The 17,998-nt window shown below is 41.9% G+C and overlaps 1 protein-coding gene across 2 annotated transcripts in view; it reads right to left on the reverse strand.

The window, feature by feature from the left end:
- ZBTB20 (zinc finger and BTB domain containing 20) overlaps positions 1-17,998 on the reverse strand; it is an 851,623-nt gene that overhangs the window by 37,496 nt on the left and 796,129 nt on the right. Inside the window, exons 3-4 of one of the 2 annotated variants that reach the window (XM_010845359.1) lie at positions 14,643-14,807; positions 14,074-14,261 (exon numbers count right to left, since the gene is read on the reverse strand). In XM_010845359.1, the coding sequence (XP_010843661.1) occupies positions 14,074-14,261; positions 14,643-14,653 (199 nt within the window). In that variant the 5' untranslated portion in view covers positions 14,654-14,807. Of the gene's footprint in view, positions 1-14,073; positions 14,262-14,642; positions 14,808-17,998 lie in introns of those variants that run through there. The other variant, XR_825707.1, reaches the window with a different exon arrangement.

The following is a 17,998-nucleotide window of genomic DNA, read 5'->3' on the forward strand; positions in this document are numbered from 1 at the left end:
TTTTGGTGTAAAATTGATAACATGAACCTAGCTAAAACCACTGAGGATAAATGAGTCAGGGAGAATTCTTTTCTGGAGTTGGAGAGGAAAGGAAAACCTCCTCAAGGTCCATTTTGACGTCAACTATGAATTCACTGTTCCCAGTGAAATTATAAAAGCTCATACTCAAAATTCCTCCATGTGGCTGTTTGTATAATTTCTTGTAGCGATAAAATAATTTTCTTACTTAGTTTTACGGTAATTTAATAGCAGAGCAAAATAACATTTCATTTAGTTGTTTCCAGAGCACCACCCTGAAGTAGGAGGAATTGCAGATACTTTGTTTCCAGGGGACTGTGGCCTTAGGGAAGTCTTTAACTATCAAAGAGAACAATACAGACTAAGTAAACAAGTTAAACATGGCCCACAAATAATGAACTTGAGGATGTCTGTGACAATGAGAACAACACACAGGCTTGTTGTTAGTAACTTACTTGAATTGGATCTATCATGAAAGACAGTCACAGAACGTGGCATTTTAAAAATGGATTATGGTTTGAAATAACTTGTTTTAAAAGTTTTTAGAAAATTGAAAGGCTCAAAGTATATAATACCTGTCCTCTACCTAATGCTCAGAGATTACTGAGGGTTAGTGAATATTTGTGAAGTCATCCAAAGAGGATGTAACAATTCTTGCAAAACATTAGTTCTTATTAGCTACAGGGAAGAGAAAGAATTAGAGAAAGAATTAATGTAATAAAATTACTGATTCTTTGGGCTTGGGTGGTGATTTCAAATTTCCTTTACATACATTTATCATCCCAATTGCCCTGTAAAATGAGAGATCTAATTCTCTCACCTTGCCTATTTAATTGCAGAGTCTCCCTTAACACTGGTTTTTATTTTTCAGTCTATAAATGGGCTTGGGGCTGCTGTATCATAAAAATATTCATACCCTGCTTTTGCATTACCTGTTCATTATTTCTTTTTAAAGTATTAAGCTTTAAAAAAAAAAAAACTGGTTCATAATTGTTGCTTTCCTATTCAATTCTGTTTGCTCCTGAACCCTTTTGTATGGTGTTTTTGTCACGCATCTGACTCTTTTCCCTCGGCAGCCTCCAGGAATCTACCCATCCTCCTTGTCTGAGCACCCAACACCACTGACCCTTCTTCTACCTGGTGGTCTCTCTCAATTGTCCTGCTTTTCAAATTTCCCTTACATATATTTTTGTATATATGCTATGTCTTAGACCATCTTTTCTTTCCCTCCTTTGAGGGTTCACCATTTTCTCTTTCTTATCATGCAATGCATAAATATTTCTGAAGGTTCTATTTTCATTTTTTTTCCCTCTCAACTAAATCTTTTTTGAATTTACTTCACACTCATGACTTAAAATATGGCCCTTTTGGTCAAAGCATTTGCTATTCCTAATTTCAAATCCCTCCTGCTCTACTCCAGAACCCTATTTAGAACTCAATGTCAGTTGTCTCCACAGGGTCTACCCCTGTTATCACATACTCAGTGAAAGTGAAAATCTTAATTGCTTATTCTTGTCTGACTGTGTGGGACCCCATAGACTGTAGCTCTCCAGATTCCTCTGTCCATGGGATTCTCCAAGCAAGAATACAGGAGTGGGTAGCTATTCCCTTCTATAGGGAATCTTCCTGACTGAGGGATTGAATCCGAGTCTCCTGCATTGCAGGCAGATTCTTCACCATCTGAGACACCAGAGACATCTCATACTCAGCACTGTATAAAATTGACTCGTATTCTGTCCTCTAGTTACTTCTTTTTCATCTTCTCTCTTTGATTTCTTGGAACTGTCTTTGATGATTTCTTCTCTCTTATCTAATACTCTGTTAACTCTTGGACCTGCCCACCCTCATCCATAAAGGCTGTTGAGTCTAGATCCTCCCCATTCCCCTTTCACCAGCTCCCCCAGGTAACCAATAATCTGAACTACTGACAAAGCTTCCTGGACTCTGTCTTCTCTCTAGTCACCTCCTTCCATGTACAAGCATGTTCCACATCCCTGCTGCTAGATTAGATCTTCCCAAAGCAAAGTCCAGATCATGGCAACCCCTACCTAAAACCCCACCACAGCTTTGTCCCAGAATGCAGACACCTTATACCTTTTCCTAATGCCTCACCACCAATAAAATTCTGTTCATCCTTCAAGGGAGCTCAAATGGAACCTTTCCTGATAAATTAAACTGGATGTTAATGTTAACTGGATTATAATACATTTTGTGAACTTTCTAACTTCTAAGATAATGGTGATTTGAGGGTATGGACTAAGAATTCTTGGTGGCAGGGTCTGTTTGTCTCCACCTTTCTGCTCCTGCAGAACTCACTGTAGTGCCAGACACCTAAGATGTACTCTACACATGGTTGCCAAGCCAGTGAATTGAGTGAATCGATGCTCTGGTGCATCCAGGTACATAGGGACATAGCTTTAACCACCCTGCAGGGCGGTTGGTGTGAATATGTCTAAACTTTTCCATGAGACTCTAAGTCTCTGAGCAAAGGGCTCCAGTTTATATTGAAAAACTGTGTCATGTCTGATGCCTAGGCTGGGTCCTCTACATTGAAAGCATTCAGTAAACTGAAGGATGAATAGTGCTGACTCCTTCTGATTCAGAAAATGTACGTTCTCTTATTCGCAGACTCAGTAACAGGCAACACAGTATGGTGAGGATGGGAGGAGTAAGATCATATGTTTGTCTCTTCTACTCACTATATTGAGAACCTTTTGGTATGACCCTTGTTCTCTTTGGGCCTCAGTTTCCCCATGTGTATAATAATAGGTTTAGACCAGCTTAACTTTACTCTCTTTCACTGCTGATAAAAAAGTTCTAACTGTAATACGTTCCTTAGAGAGAACAAAAGATGTAGGAGCCGAAGAAAAGCAAAAAAGAAAGCAGCTGTGCTTATTCAGCCCATGTAGTAATGAGAGGTTTTACTATGGTACCTGGTATGAAGTGATTGGTGGAAGGATCTGACTTGAAATTGCCTTCAAGCAAGAAATTCCTAGACTCCTCATGCATGTTCCCAGTTGATCACACATCTGTCTCTGAAGACAGTACTACATTTTTTAAAGTCAGAATGTGAGAAGGGCTGACAGATATGAAGGAACACTAATTTTATATAATGAAATTTGCCACGAGTAGAGGAAGCACATATGAAACTGTCGCCAGCGGCTGCAGATAAAAATTAAAGATGTGCTCCAGCAAGATGAGAGATGGCAAAATGAAGAATGGAACCCTGAAGATCAGCAGTCAGCCTTGACAATTACACACGGACAATCACAAGCACATTCACGTAGTATCTGGCAGAGTGAAAGGCATGGTGTGACTCAGAGCAATGGGCCAGAGGACCAGATTTGCCAAGGGATTGATTGCTAGAGTCTGGAGGGACCACGAGTCAGTGACTGAGTTCCAGCCTGGCACTTCTAGATGACTCTGTGACTCCTGGAATGAACCTCTTAATATGAAAAGTTATTTTGAACCATTTCATCAATAAATTATCTCTAGATGCTGCCTAATATTTGCCCACATCTACTGATCTCATGCAAAGAAAGGCACTTTTACCCATTAGAAAATAAGTGGTGTCTTGCTTTCTTATTTATCTGGAAAGCAAATGTCTCCAAAGGAACATGCAGTTCAGCCCAGCTGACTTTTAATGACAGGCAGTGTGACTCAAATACAGACTGTCCTGTGAATTTATATTAAAATGAGGCAAACTGTAAGAAAGTCTGAGTCTGGTAACTGAACTGCTCTGTTTGCTGAGAACACCATGCTCTTTTTGTGCCTCTGTGGTTTTGCTCCTGTCCCTTCTGGCTATAAGGCCGTTCACTCCCTCCACTGCTTTACATACACCTACTCCTTCCTGATCCAGGTCTAATGTCACCTTTCTTGAGAAACCCTTCCCACTGCTTCAGGAGCCTGGGAGCTTTTTGTGCATTGTCAGACACTTCCATATTGTAATCGCCTGTCCCTTTTACAGGTTTAAAAGTTGGTGAAAGTGTGTGGGAACACCACAAGTTCCTAAAATTTGGGGACAGTGTTTTGTTTGTATCTTCAGCCCTGGTCCCTAGCTGAGGTCTTGGCACAGATGGAGGGGTTTGACAGCATTTAATGTGTGACTGAACGGAAGAAGGCAGGAGTGAATGAGGTAAGAGTGACTTCCAGAAGTTGCTGCATCAAGTGGCCATGGAAGATATCCAGTTACATTAGCATTGTAGGGAAAGGATAATTTTTATTAAAAAGAGGGATAATTTTACAAAAAGTAGATTATGACATGAAATTCCAAGATATATGATTTTAAAAAATAAACGTGTCCCCAGATATACTATGTGGAAACTCTAGGAAATAAGAGCAAATAAAAAATTGACTGGCCTTCTAATGTATAAGTGTGGGATTAAGAACTGAAACCTCTAAATAAGAGGGTATCATAGGTAATAAAAATAATTCCGAAGGAATTATGTGTCAATTAACTCAGAGAAGGAAAGAAGGGAAAGGCTATCTTTAAAGAAATGAACCCACACATAATAAGTAAAAGGTTTATGTTAATGAAATAGCAGGAAAAACAAGTTTAAACTGTTGGTGATAAAAAGGTAAATATATAATTCTTTATAGGAAGTAGAATGAAGAGAAATGTGAGACACTCTGGGGATAATGAGAGCATTTAGTTACATCAAAGATGCTCTATTTACTGTTTAACTGATACGGAATCTTATTAGAAAATTAATAGAAAGCCATAAGATAATAACGATCTGTAGTGACTTATTTCATCCCATGTTGGCTCTATTTCTTCTGCAAATTAGTGTGACCCCAAAATGTTTTCAGGATTGTCCAACTTGTTCTAAATTCCATAAATAAACTCTTTCAGAGGATGCTGTTTTTTGCCATGTCTCTATTACAGTTCTTCACAGATGGACCATTTTTGTCCTTCCAAAGTCTAAGAATAACTCTTTCAGTTATCAAGACATACCAAAATCCAGTTCAGCTGCTCCTGTGGGATTCCAGTTAGTTTAGACACATCTGCTGAGATACACGCATTTGAATCCAAATGAAGCTTTTGTTTGATGATACATTTTGAACATTTACGAAGGTTTTTCGGGGGCCAAAATGTTTTTCATTTTTTTGGCACTCCAAACAGAGATCTTCAGTTATAAACACTGCCTTCTGAGCACCTCCAGCAGAAATCCAATCTTTTCATGCGAACAGGTGCCTCAGGAAGTTTTTGGAATGCTTTACACTGAATCAGCTTTCTGATTGGAAACTTTCTGAACACGCAGTCAAATTTGCCAAAGAGACCTTCAAACTTGCATGAGTAGTTTTCACTCATCCAGACATACATTCACACATACAGACAGCCCTAGTGAAAGCAAGTCAGAGCTCTGTAAGACTGAAGTCTTTCTCTTAAAGGTTAAATACAACACACAACCAAACTAAACAAAAGGAATAAATACGTGACGGGAGAGATAATGAATAAACAACAAGAACCTCTGTTCAACTTCTCCATAAGCATGTTCCCCTTAAATTTACTTTACCTGAGAGTTTAGATGGCACATCCCTTCAGTAAAAATCCACCCCAGTTTCAAATAATACTCCAAGCATTTGTGTTCTTAAACACTGTGGCTGGGGGGATGGCTACTAATTCTTTTCACTAACAAACGTGTTCAAACAGTTCTTTTTGAAACACTTCCTTCTCTAACACAAATAGGTCAACCAGATTCAAACCTGAAGGAATGCAAAACTACTCTCTAAATCAAGGGTTCTTTGGAAAACCTTCTATTTTACCTGAGTCCCTACAACTTTCTTTTCCAGTTTGAATATAAACTGAAAAGCCGTTACAGAGTAAGACAACTTTTGAAGCCTTACGCCTGAACAGTTATTACAGAGTAAAATCACTTCCCCATTGGGCATGCCCGGAATTCAGGGGAAATCTGCTTTCAAGTTTGTCTGATGGCCCTGGACCAGATGCTCCAAGGTGGCCAGAAACCTTTGTCTACACCCACTTAGCAGATTTCTGGCTCTTTATCAGGAACTAAGAGGTTTATTTGCAGAAATGAATCATTTCCTTCAAAATATCCTTTACCCTATTTACATGCTTGCATATTCCTTCCATTTTGTTTTCCCCCTACAGCTTTACTAAGGGAATTAATTATCTAGAAGAACAGGAACATACAGTAAGTACATCTGAGATACAGGATGAGACACAGTATGTCATCTATTAGGCCTGGCTAAGACCAGCAGCTGATGCTAAATGGGAAGGAACATGCACCAAATGTTTTTTAATCACAAAGTTAGTAATTAATTGCTCTTTAAAATATATTTTATGCTTCTTTCTGTCTGTGTACATGAAATGCACATTTATTACATGCTAAAAATTACAACATTATGGTTTAAATGTGACTGGCACGGAAGTCCGGAAATCAGAGTTAATGTTCCCACAGCAACTTTAATTCTGTCCGTGTGCACATGTAGAGCTCTAATCGTCTTCCGTTCCAGGATAATACATATAGATGGTTTGGGAAGGGAAGCTCAAGACCCATATCCTCAACTGTAGTTACCGGAAAAAAACAAAGGATAAAAGCTGTGCTCCTTTCCACGTACATGGATAAAAAACAATGTCCCCGCGACCGGTGTTGTGTAATCCGGGAACGAAAGAATCCGCTGTGATGTCGGCACTCAAGGGGACAGTTTCTGTTGCTGTGGGAACCTGAACTTTGCATTTCCTGACTGTGGGGTAATTAAAATGTCAGCCTTAATGTGGCATTAATGGAGTTTGCCATAAAGAAATCCTCTTTGTTTTGTTCTCATAAAAAATTGCTTAAAAGTTCATAATGAACCAAGTGTACTAAAACCTTCAGTCCGGGGGACTGACGCAAAGGTTTGGGAGGGGGGAGGCCAAGTGAGGTGGACGGCCTGAGAGAGCAAAGGAAGAGACCACCCGGCTCCTCCCTCGGCAGTGCTCAGCCCCTCAAGATTCATGCTACCTACAGAGCTAAAGTTAAACCCGCCCACACAACAGTTTGGTAATGTGTAAAGGTTAAATTAAAAATAAATAAAAACTGTTAATGCATAAGTGCATCTTGGCAAGGACACAAAAAATGAGACAATCTGATGAGGCCAGTGCAAGACATGAGAAGGTAAGTAACCACAGATGTCAGCTTCCAACAAAACAAAGACATCCAACTAGGTCCTTCCAAAGTAGGGAGGCAGCTAAAGAGGGTGGGGGAAATCGCTCCTCCCTTTGACTCGGAGCCTTATCAGGAGGAAGACAAAATGGAAGTGTCTGTCACATGTACATGACTGAGATGTGCTAGGCTTGACAGGGGTCAAGAAAGGTTTTCCTGGGAAGAGCTCCGACTGCTCTCCTGCCTTGGTTTAAGTGCTACTTCTAGGTTTAAATGGAGAGCCTGGCTCCGCCCATCCTCAGCCTGTGCAGTGGGAACTGTTCTGTCAGACGCCTAGGGGTTCGATGCCCTTTGCATTCGGAAGCTCATCTTAATGTTTACCAGGAGATAGTTAGAAGTGGTGAGGAGGTGACACTCTAAGGGGTGGTGGGGGAATATTTCTAGAAGGTGATCATTGTGGGTGCCCTGGAAAGCAGCACATGTTTCAGTAGCGATATTAACCTCATCATTTCACCAAGGAAAGCATTTCTCAGCCATATTCCCTCTTGCTTTGACTTTTACTGGAATCTTTTGCTGGATTTGAAGTGGCTCAGCAGGTTAAATAGCCATCTGAGAATTTCAGAGGTCACACTTGTCCTTTCTGCTCCAAAATATGGGCTGTGTCTTTTAGAGGTAACAGCGCCATGGGTTCCCCGCTCTGACCAGTTCATACGCAGAACTGACTTTGCATTCATGGGGATGCTTATCCATCATGTTCTATAACCCCGTCACGGATATGAGTAGTTGCACATTTTCAAGAAACCTGTTTCGAGCCAGGAATACAATATCCAGGCTCGGAACAGAGAATTCAGGTTGCTCACAGTGACAGCAAATCCACAACATCCCCACCCCACCCCCCCGCACTAATTATCAAGCATTCATCTATATGGGTGTCAATTTTCTCAGTTTTCTCATCTGTAGATTGGGAAGAATTATAATGACTGACAGAAAATGGTCATTAAGCCATGCCTAAGAATAATTTTGCTAAACACAGTTCAGTTCAGTCGCTCAGTCATGTCCGACTCTTTGCAACCCCATGAATCGCAGCATGCCAGGCCTCCCTGTCCATCACCAACTCCTGGAGTTCACTCAGACTCACGTCCATCGAGTCAGTGATGCCATCCAGCCATCTCATCCTCTGTCGTCCCCTTCTCCTCCTGCCCCCAATCCCTCCCAGCATCAGAGTCTTTTCCAATGAGTCAACTCTTCGCATGAGGTGGCCAAAGTACTGGAGTTTCAGCTTCAGCATCATGCCCTCCAAAGAAATCCCAGGGCTGATCTCCTTCAGAATGTACTGGTTGGATCTCCTTGCAGTCCAAGGGACTCTCAAGAGTCTTCTCCAACACCACAGTTCAAAAGCATCAATTCTTCGGCACTCAGCCTTCTTCACAGTCCAACTCTTACATCCATACATGACCACAGGAAAAACCATAGCCTTGACTAGATGGACCTTTGTTGGCAAAGTAATGTCTCTGCTCTTGAATATGCTATCTAAGTTGGTCATAACTTTCCTTCCAGGGAGTAAGCGTCTTTTAATCTCATGGCTGCAGTCACCATCTGCAGTGATTTTGGAGCCCAAAAAAATAAAGTCTGACACTGTTTCCACTGTTTCCCCATCTATTTCCCATGAAGTGATGGGACTGGATGCCATGATCTTCATTTTCTGAATGTTGAGCTTTAAGCCAACTTTTTCACTCTCCTCTTTCACTTTCATCAAGAGGCTTTTTAGTTCCTCTTCACTTTCTGCCATAAAGGTGGTGTCATCTGCATATTTGAGGTTATTGATATTTCTCGGGGCAATCTTGATTCCAGCTTGTGCTTCTTCCAATCCAGCATTTCTCATGATGTACTCTGCATATAAGTTAAATAAGCAGGGTGACAATATACAGCCTTGATGTACTTCTTTTCCTATTTGGAACCAGTCTGTTGTTCCATGTCCAGTTCTAACTGTTGCTTCCTGACCTGCATACAGATTCCTCAAGAGGCAGGTCAGGTGGTCTGGTATTGCCATTTCTTTCAGAATTTTCCACAGTTTCTTGTGATCTACACAGTCAAAGGCTTTGGCATAGTCAATAAAGCAGAAAGAGATGTTTTTCTGGAACTCTGTTGCTTTTTCGATGATCCAGCAGATGTTGGCAATTTGATCTCTGGTTCCTCTGCCTTTTCTAAAACCAGCTTGAACATCAGGAAGTTCACGGTTCACATATTGCTGAAGCCTGGTTTGGAGAATTTTGAGCATTACTTTTCTAGTATGTGAGATGAGTGCAATTGTGCAGTAATTGTGCAGTAGTTTGAGCATTCTTTGGCATTGCCTTTCTTTGGGATTGGAATGAAAACTGACCTTTTCCAGTCCTGTGGCCACTGCTGAGTTTTCCAAATTTGCTGGCATATTGGGTGCAGCACTTTCACAGCATCATCTTTCAGGATTTGGAATAGCTCAACTGGAATTCCATCACCTCCACTAGCTTTGTTTGTAGTGATGCTTTCTAAGGCCCACTTGACTTCACATTCCAGGATGTCTGGCTCTAGGTGAGTGATCACACCATCATGATTATCTGGGTTGTGAAGATCTTTTTTGTACAGTTCTTTTGTGTATTCTTGCCACCTCTTCTTAATATCTTCTGCTTCTGTTAGGTCCATACCATTTCTGTCCATTATCGAGCCCATCTTTGCATGAAATGTTCCCTTGGTATCTCTAATTTTCTTGAAGAGATCTCTAGTCTTTCCCATTCTGTTGTTTCCCTCTATTTCTTTGCATTGATCATTGAGGAAGGCTTTCTTATCTCTTTTTGCTATTCTTTGGAACTCTGCATTCAGATGCTTACATCTTTCCTTTTCTCCTTTGCTTTTCACTTCTCTTCTTTTCACAGCTATTTTTAAGGCCTCCCCAGACAGCCATTTTGCATTTTTGCATTTCTTTTCCATGGGGATGGTCTTGATCCCTGTCTCCTGTACAATGTCACGAATCTCATTCCATAGTTCATCAGGCACTCTATCTATCAGATCTCGGCCTTAAATCTATTTCTCACTTCCACTGTATAATCATAAGGGATATGATTTAGGTCATACCTGGCGTGGTGGCGGTGGCTGCCACCCGCACACTAAGCGCGGCCGAGAGGAGCTACCCCACGTCCGAGGTTAGGGGCGGAAGCCGGGAGGACCCCATGCCCAAAGGGCAGCAGCCAAGAGGAGTTACCCCACGTTCGAGGTCAGGGGCAGCGGCCAAGAGTGCCAGGCTGCAACGGCGCAGGAACGGCAGAGAAGAGCTACCCGAGTCCGAGGTCAGGGGCGGCAGCTGGGAGGACCAACCCCACATTCAAGGAGTGGTGGCTGCATGGGCGCAGGAGGGCCTAGAGAAGTTATCCCACGTTTGAAGATCAGGAAGGGTGGCGGTGAGGAGATACCCCTCGTCCAAGGTAAGGAGCAGCAGCTGCGCTTTGCTGGAGCAGCCGTGAAGAGATACCCCACGCCCAAGGTAAGAGAAATCCAAGTAGGGTGGTAGGTGTTGCAAGAGGGCATCAGAGGACAGACACACTGAAACCATACTTACAGAAAACTAGTCAATCTAATCACAGTAGGACCACAGCCTTGTCTAACTCAAAGAAACTAAGCCATGCCCGTGGGGGCAACCCAAGATGGGCAGGTCACGGTGGAGAGATCTGACAGAATGTGGTCCACTGGAGAAGGGAATGGCAAACCACTTCAGTATTCTTGCCTTGAGAACCCCATGAACAGTATGAAAAGGCAAAATGATAGGATACTGAAAGAGGAACTCCCCACCTCGGTAGGTGCCCAATATGCTACTGGAAATCAGTGGAGAAATAACTCCAGAAAGAATGAAGGGATGGAGCCAAAGCAAAAACAATACCCAGCTGTGGATGTGACTGGTGATAGAAGCAAGGTCTGATGCTGTAAAGAGCAATATTGCATAGGAACCTGGAATGTCAGGTCCATGAATCAAGGTAAATTGGAAGTGGTCAAACAAGAGATGGCAAGAGTGAATGTCGACATTCTAGCAATCAGCGAACTAAAATGGACTGGAATGGGTGAATTTAACCCAGATGGCCATTATATCTACTACTGCGGGCAGGAATCCCTCAGAAGAAATGGAGTAGCCATCATGGCCAACAAAAGAGTCCGAAATGCAGTACTTGGATGCAATCTCAAAAACGACAGAATGATCTCTGTTTGTTTCCAAGGCAAACCATTCAATATCACAGTAATCCAAGTCTATGCCCCAACCAGTAATGCTGGAGAAGCTGAAGTTGAACGGTTCTATGAAGACCTATAAGACCTTTTAGAACTAACACCCCAAAAAGATGTCCTTTTCATTATAGGGGACTGGAATGCAAAAGTAGGAAGTCAAGAAACACCTGGAGTAACAGGCAAATTTGGCCTTGGAATACGGAATGAAGCAGGGCAAAGACTAATAGAGTTTTGCCAAGAAAATGCACTGGTCATAGCAACCACCCTCTTCCAACAACACAAGAGAAGACTCTACACATGGACATCACCAGATGGTCAACACCGAAATCAGACTGATTATATTCTTTGCAGCCAAAGATGGAGAAGCTCTATACAGTCAACAAAAACAAGACCAGGAGCTGACTGTGGCTCAGATCATGAACTCTTGCTAAACATATGACAATTAAAAAGGCGCTATAAAAATCCAGGCACTAGCAAACACTTAGAACACCACATACTGGTGGAATGTTTCTGAAGTTAAAGATACTAACAAGTCAAGGGCACTATTTTTAAATGCCCCAAATCTGTTAGTTCTAAATAGAAACTGAATATTTTACCTTAAAGAAATTAGGCTTTTAAATTAATCTATGGTAAGAATGACATTTTAAAGTAAAAAAAAAAAAAAATTCTCTTGAATGCAAGAAGAGCATCCAAAAATTTTAACAGCTTAAAATAAATCTCTTTCCTGTCTTCTCTCAAGCAATCTCCAAATGGACAGATTTCTGTGAATCTTTCCTCAAAACAATTTTCTTCTAAGTGTAGGCTCAAATCAGGACAAACTACAATCCAAATATATTTGGAGAAAAGTATAATCAATTTAAACAACAGGTTGGGGCAGAAAAGACCTACACATCTTAATGGCAAAATCAGAATGACTTTCTGAACAGCTGGAGATTAGGTTTCTCCTCCCTATTTGTTCCCCTTCCAATGGCATTCAGACCTAACTGAGCTCAGATCCACTAGCTTCCTCAGGGTCACCAAGGGGCTGCTCCTTGTACATATTTCATGTTAATGCCACGGGCTGGCCAAAGAATGCTTATGGTAAAGTATAATCAACAGCCCAGTGCTGTTTCTTTCTATTCAGCAAAACACTCATTTGGCTGTAACGGGATTTCTGGGCTAAGGCCATTCTATGTAATCTTCCCCATAAGCTGTGGCAGAAAGCCAGACGTTGGAGGTCTGCATGCAGGAGCTCCAGGCCCTTCTCCACAGGAACAGGCTACCTTCCTGGTAGGTAGGGACAGTGCGCACATGTCTATGGGCACTGTGCCATGCTATTTTCCAATTCTTCCTGTAATTACTATTAGGCTAGAGACTGCCAGGCAAGAAGGCCAAGAATGTTACTATTTTGACGGTCCACAGAACACAGTCCCCGCTTCTGACCCCAAAGTTTCTCTGTGGAATCAGCAGCTTGGTACAATGCACACAGGTTGCAGAGACTTGGCTTTTGTTATTTCTCGTTTCGTTTTCTTGCGACAGCTGAAGTGTGGTCTCATCTCGATCATGAGCAGAACAAGGTGGGGTCCCTTTATCTAGAGGTTATTATGATGAAGAAAGTACAGGATGGAATGTCCCAGCCTCATTCACCTCTTGCCCTTTCTGCAAAGTTTTATGTTTGCTTTGTCAGAAAAATAACAATAGGAGATTTAGAATCTCATTTCCTAATTAATAATTTTTGCTTTGTGGACAGGATAAATGGAGTTCTTTTTTGAAAAGAAAACTTTCTTGGTCTTAGCTTAATCCAAAGAAGACTCCAGCTTTCTGCCTGACATCACTGTGGAGGTCAGTTCTGAATAGCTGTTGGAATAAAAGGAATATTCTTTCCCAATGGGCTCCAAGTTACCCTACTTCCTTCCATCGTCAACACACGTGTTGCTCTCTCTGAAGAACTGAGCTATGTTTCAGAAAGAGAAAATATCTTCTAAACGTGATTTATCAACTTTCTTAAAATAGAATTTGAAGAAGTGACTCTCAGATTAGTGGGAAGACAGCGAAAATAAACAGCAATGGAGTGATTTCAATAGCGACAATCTCATTAAGCTGCCCATTTCCAAATTTAGCCTGTAGGCAGTTTTTTTAATTAAAAAATATTTTTAACCTGAGTTCTTATTGGCTACGTGAAGTCTGGGTGGCTTCTGAATTCTTGGAAGCCATTCTCTTTTCTTCTGTAAATTTATGCTGTCCTTTAACCACTTCAAAATAAATTAAAAACTGGAAAGAGAAATTCAGCCAAGCTACAATAACTAATGCAAAGCTGACTTGTGTTATGTAATTTCAAAATGGAAGTTTCCTTTTGAGGTCCATATTTGGTCATTGAATTTCGTCATGGTGGAAGTACCATTATTCAGATCACGGGGACAAAAGAATAATTAGAAAATAGCAACACGGCTTCTGTTTTTGAGTTAATGTTATGAAAGAGAATGCGGTTCATGTAATTAATCCGCCTTTTGAGGCCAAAAGGCGTCACCTGGTTTTAAAACACACTCTAGCTTTGAAAATATAGATGTTGGCTGACTCAAAATGGTGGCAAGTTACTTTGGGCTACTTTGGAAGACCAAATGGAAACAGCTTGCTCTGAATGCAGAAAAGCCGGGACCCAGGGGGAGAAGCCTGCTCCAAGAACCGTGAAGACACCATCACCTCATGGTGTAAGTGGTGTACTCACAGTCAGATGACCCGGGATGAGCGTGCGAGTTTGTCAGTGAATGTGTTGAGTGGATGAGGGCTGGGCCTGGAGACAAAACAGCTTCAAAGTTCAGGCAGGGAAGGCCCGGCTTGGCGCTGGATCCACCCGGCTGAGTAATCTCATTCTCCTCAGATGCCTTCTGGTTTTCAGCTGTCTTGGGTTTCTTCCTGAAAATAAACAAAGGGCCCTTTGAAGGAACTGACTGCATATTTGGGAAAAGGCATTTTTAGAATCTGTTAAAGATAACTTGATTTTTTTTTTTCTGAGGGGGGATGGGAAGGAGTCCAGTATGTCCCTTGTTTTAAAACAAGCTGATTCTTGTTTTTTTTTTTTTTTCCCTCCAGTAATGGCCTAACTGGGAACACATGAAAGCATATGGGCCAAGCAAACAGCACCACATTTGGACTCTGTTGGCTGCATAAAAAGACCCTGTCCCAGAACTTTAGACAGCTTGAGCTACGTATGGCTGACATTATCCAAGAAAGCATCCTTTCTTCCCCCCGTAAGAGTTTTAACATGGTCTGGAAAAATACTAGTGGAGGCTTTACCGTTCTAGCATTTGTCAGGAAGCTTAGAGACAGGACCCGTGGAGTAATGGGAGGAGCACTGGACTGGGAGTCAGGAGACTTGAGCTATGGTACTAGCTGTGCCTCTAACTTGCTGTGTGGCACTTGGGCACCTCACTTCACCTCTCTGGGCTTCAGTTTCCTCATCTGTAAAATAAAGGGCTTGGATTAGAAGGCCTTAAAGGTTCCTTCTGGTTTTCAGCTTCTATTCATGGAACACATTACGGAACAGTCAATTTTCTTGCTGTTAATAGATTTTGTTTTAGATCAACACATAATTTCAAATCACAATCTAAACTTGCAGGCTGTACCAACGAGAGGGATAGTGATGAAAAACTGTTTAGAGCAGCAAACGAAAAGTGAAAAGAAGAGCTTAGACTCCAGCAGGTAAAGAAGAAAGATGTCACATAGAGATCCTCTATTCCCACTCTTTACTCATCTGAAGCCTAAGATTCCCTTTTTAAAAAATAATTTAGTGCATGATCCTGGAGTGCAGGAGTGTGTGTGTTTGGGAAAAGAAGGGTGAAGGGAAGTAGAAAGTAATTGTGATTTGGAACCAGAAATAGGAAGTGGCAGCGCTCAACCATCAGTCAGCTCCTCTGCCTAGGACCGTGCAACTGATAGAAATGAATACGTACTTAGCTTACGCTGCATGCACCCTTGGCCCTGGTCAAACCAAATTATTTGTCATACTCTGAACACCATCCCACCCACCCCCACCAGTTTCCTTGGCTCTAAGCTTTTCCTATCATCATAGTATAGTGAACAGAAAAAGTATTTGTAAAAAATATTTTCTGGTAGAAGATTATGTGTGGTACAGAATTTGTTGTAAGTGGGTCTGTTCCCATGTTTCCTTTGTTTCCCTAAGCATGGCAATGGACTTGTTATACAGAATATTTTGTATTGAAATTTGTTGTACTGGGTAGTTAAATCTGCCCTCGCAGAATATGGTGTTATGAATTAGCATGCTGTGTTTCTGGTCCAACAGGTTGTGAAATCAAATCTGCTTTTCCAGAGGGCAGGAGGCAGAGATGGCACGGTGAAGATGAAAATAGAGGGAGAGTGTTTAGACGTATTTTTAGGATGGAGGAAGCCAATACAAAAGCAACAAACTGCAATCCTTTACTGTTGAACGGTGACTAAGGAATGAACCTCCAAATCTTGAGTGTCTATGTGGGCCTCTAGGAACTGGTTTCTGGTTTTCAGTGTAAGGAAGTACCCAGCTGCTTTTTCTTCATGAAAATCAGCGCTTCCTCTCCAGTCCCTATCCCACTCACCACTGTCTGTCGCCAGGCTTGTCACCGTGTTGGACACCTCCGGGTCACACATCTTCCTCTGCCTTAAAGCCATTTTGTCAAGTCCTGACAATTGTGCAGCCTTCATATTTTGCACACCTAAGTTTCCTTTCTGTGTGCATTGCTATCACCTTAACACTTTTTATTTAGACTGCTGTTTACTTTCTGACCCCCATCCTCCTTGACTTCTCTGCTGCCACAGCTTTGCCATCACTGATCTGAATGACCATGTCAGGCTGACAGCTCCAGGTGAATTCCATGCATGTGAGACTGCATGGAATTCTACTCTGAGGGTAAAAAGCATCATAGTTATTTCTGAATTCCCTGCGTTCACCCATTCGTTCCTCCTTCCTTCCCTCCACCTATTCATTTATTCATGTATTCATTCCACAAATACTTACTATGTGCCTGCAATGTGCCAGCATGGGCCTGGAAATAAAACAAGCCTGGTTTCTGCCCCTCCCAGATCTGCTGTCTAGAGTATACCGTTAAGCAGAGTAGCTTAGACAAAGCTGTCATTCAATATATGGTTTTGTTGATGGAATGAAATTGAGTTGAAATTAAAGTATATTTTGAGAATAGTTATAGTCTGAATCCAAATTAAGTTTCCTACTCTTTATGCAGCAGGGAAATCTACCTTGACAGGCTGTTTTCCTTGGAATCCATGCAGTACATTTGATAAGAGTAGGACCGTTATGCCCACTGAAGCTAGGCTGGTCCTCATGGGTCATTTAAATATCGAGATGAAACACTAATGACAGACATCATGTAACATAAAAAGTTTATTTCTGATGTTCATAAATAAGGTCTAGGCTAGTTTCAGATGTACTGATTTCCTTGGTTTCTTTCAGGAAATTGAAGAAGCTATCTTTCAAACGTGAGTGTATGACCAGCCCACCAACATTACTCTTTGATTTTAACTTTGCAGAAGTTGTACTGTTCTTTCTATAGATGGCATCGCTTCCTTCTCTAGATTTGATGCTGCCTCCCACCTGACATCTTGCATCATACCCTCCTGTCTGTCATCTCAAGGATCACCTCTGGGGACCATTCATAGCACAAGACACTGAAACCATCTCTGCCAATAGAGAATATTGAAAACTCAACCTTTTGGCTCACTCCTTCATTTGCCTAAAATCCCTTTCCTTGTTCTTAGACCACTGGGCTATTTCCCAACTGCACATACCAGAGAGACATTCACTGACCTTAGAAACAAAGCGTTTTCCATCTCACTCTCTCTAATAGTGGACTGCTTTTTCCAGAGCTGAGAAACTCTAAAACATAGCAACCATCTACATTTAGACATGCACAGGTGCTGTCATTTTGACCCTAGTTTTGCAGCTCATATTTTATTGAGGAGGAAAAAGGAAGTCCTGTAGTAATTAATTGAAAATACCTTCTTTGGTCGTGTAAAAGAATTACATGAACATGGCATATTCGAGGGCAAGTCTCACCAAGCCTCGGAAGCTGTGTACTAGTCCCTGGAGCCTTTAGAGGGCAGCAGCGTACCAGCTGACTCCAGGCAGCGTGTCAGGCAAACTCCCCACCAGACCAGAACCTTCCTCCTGGTCACCATGCCAAAGGTTGGTTTGCCAAGCTCTCTGGCCGCTTAGCTTCCTTCTTTCTTTTCTGTTTCTCTCTCTCTCCCTCTCTCTCTCGCCTCCCACTTCCCACACTCCCTTTCCCTCTCTCCCTCCCTCCCTCCTCAATGTTAAAATTATACACTCTGATGAAGTCGCCCCTCAACCGGAAAATGAAAGCTCCAATGAAAAAGTTAGACGAGCCAACGACAACAAAGGGAGAAATTGGGAGAAAGGGGAAAGGGGCTGGTAAGGGGGAAGGATTTAAGAACAAGAAAAGGGCAGATGTTTCGTAAATATATGCAAAGCAAAACTGGGTGTACCCTGAACATTTCCACAGAGAAACAGACCAATCACTGTGCACTTCCTCCCGCCACACTGGTGGAGCTCTGCTTTCAAAAAAAAAAAGTGTGGCCACAGGCACCTGCCTTTCAACGGTCAGTTCTGACATGCTGACTATCTC

Source organism: Bison bison, unplaced genomic scaffold, assembly GCF_000754665.1.
Source record: "Bison bison bison isolate TAMUID 2011002044 unplaced genomic scaffold, Bison_UMD1.0 scf7180017864215, whole genome shotgun sequence".
Lineage (NCBI taxonomy): Eukaryota > Metazoa > Chordata > Mammalia > Artiodactyla > Bovidae > Bison > Bison bison.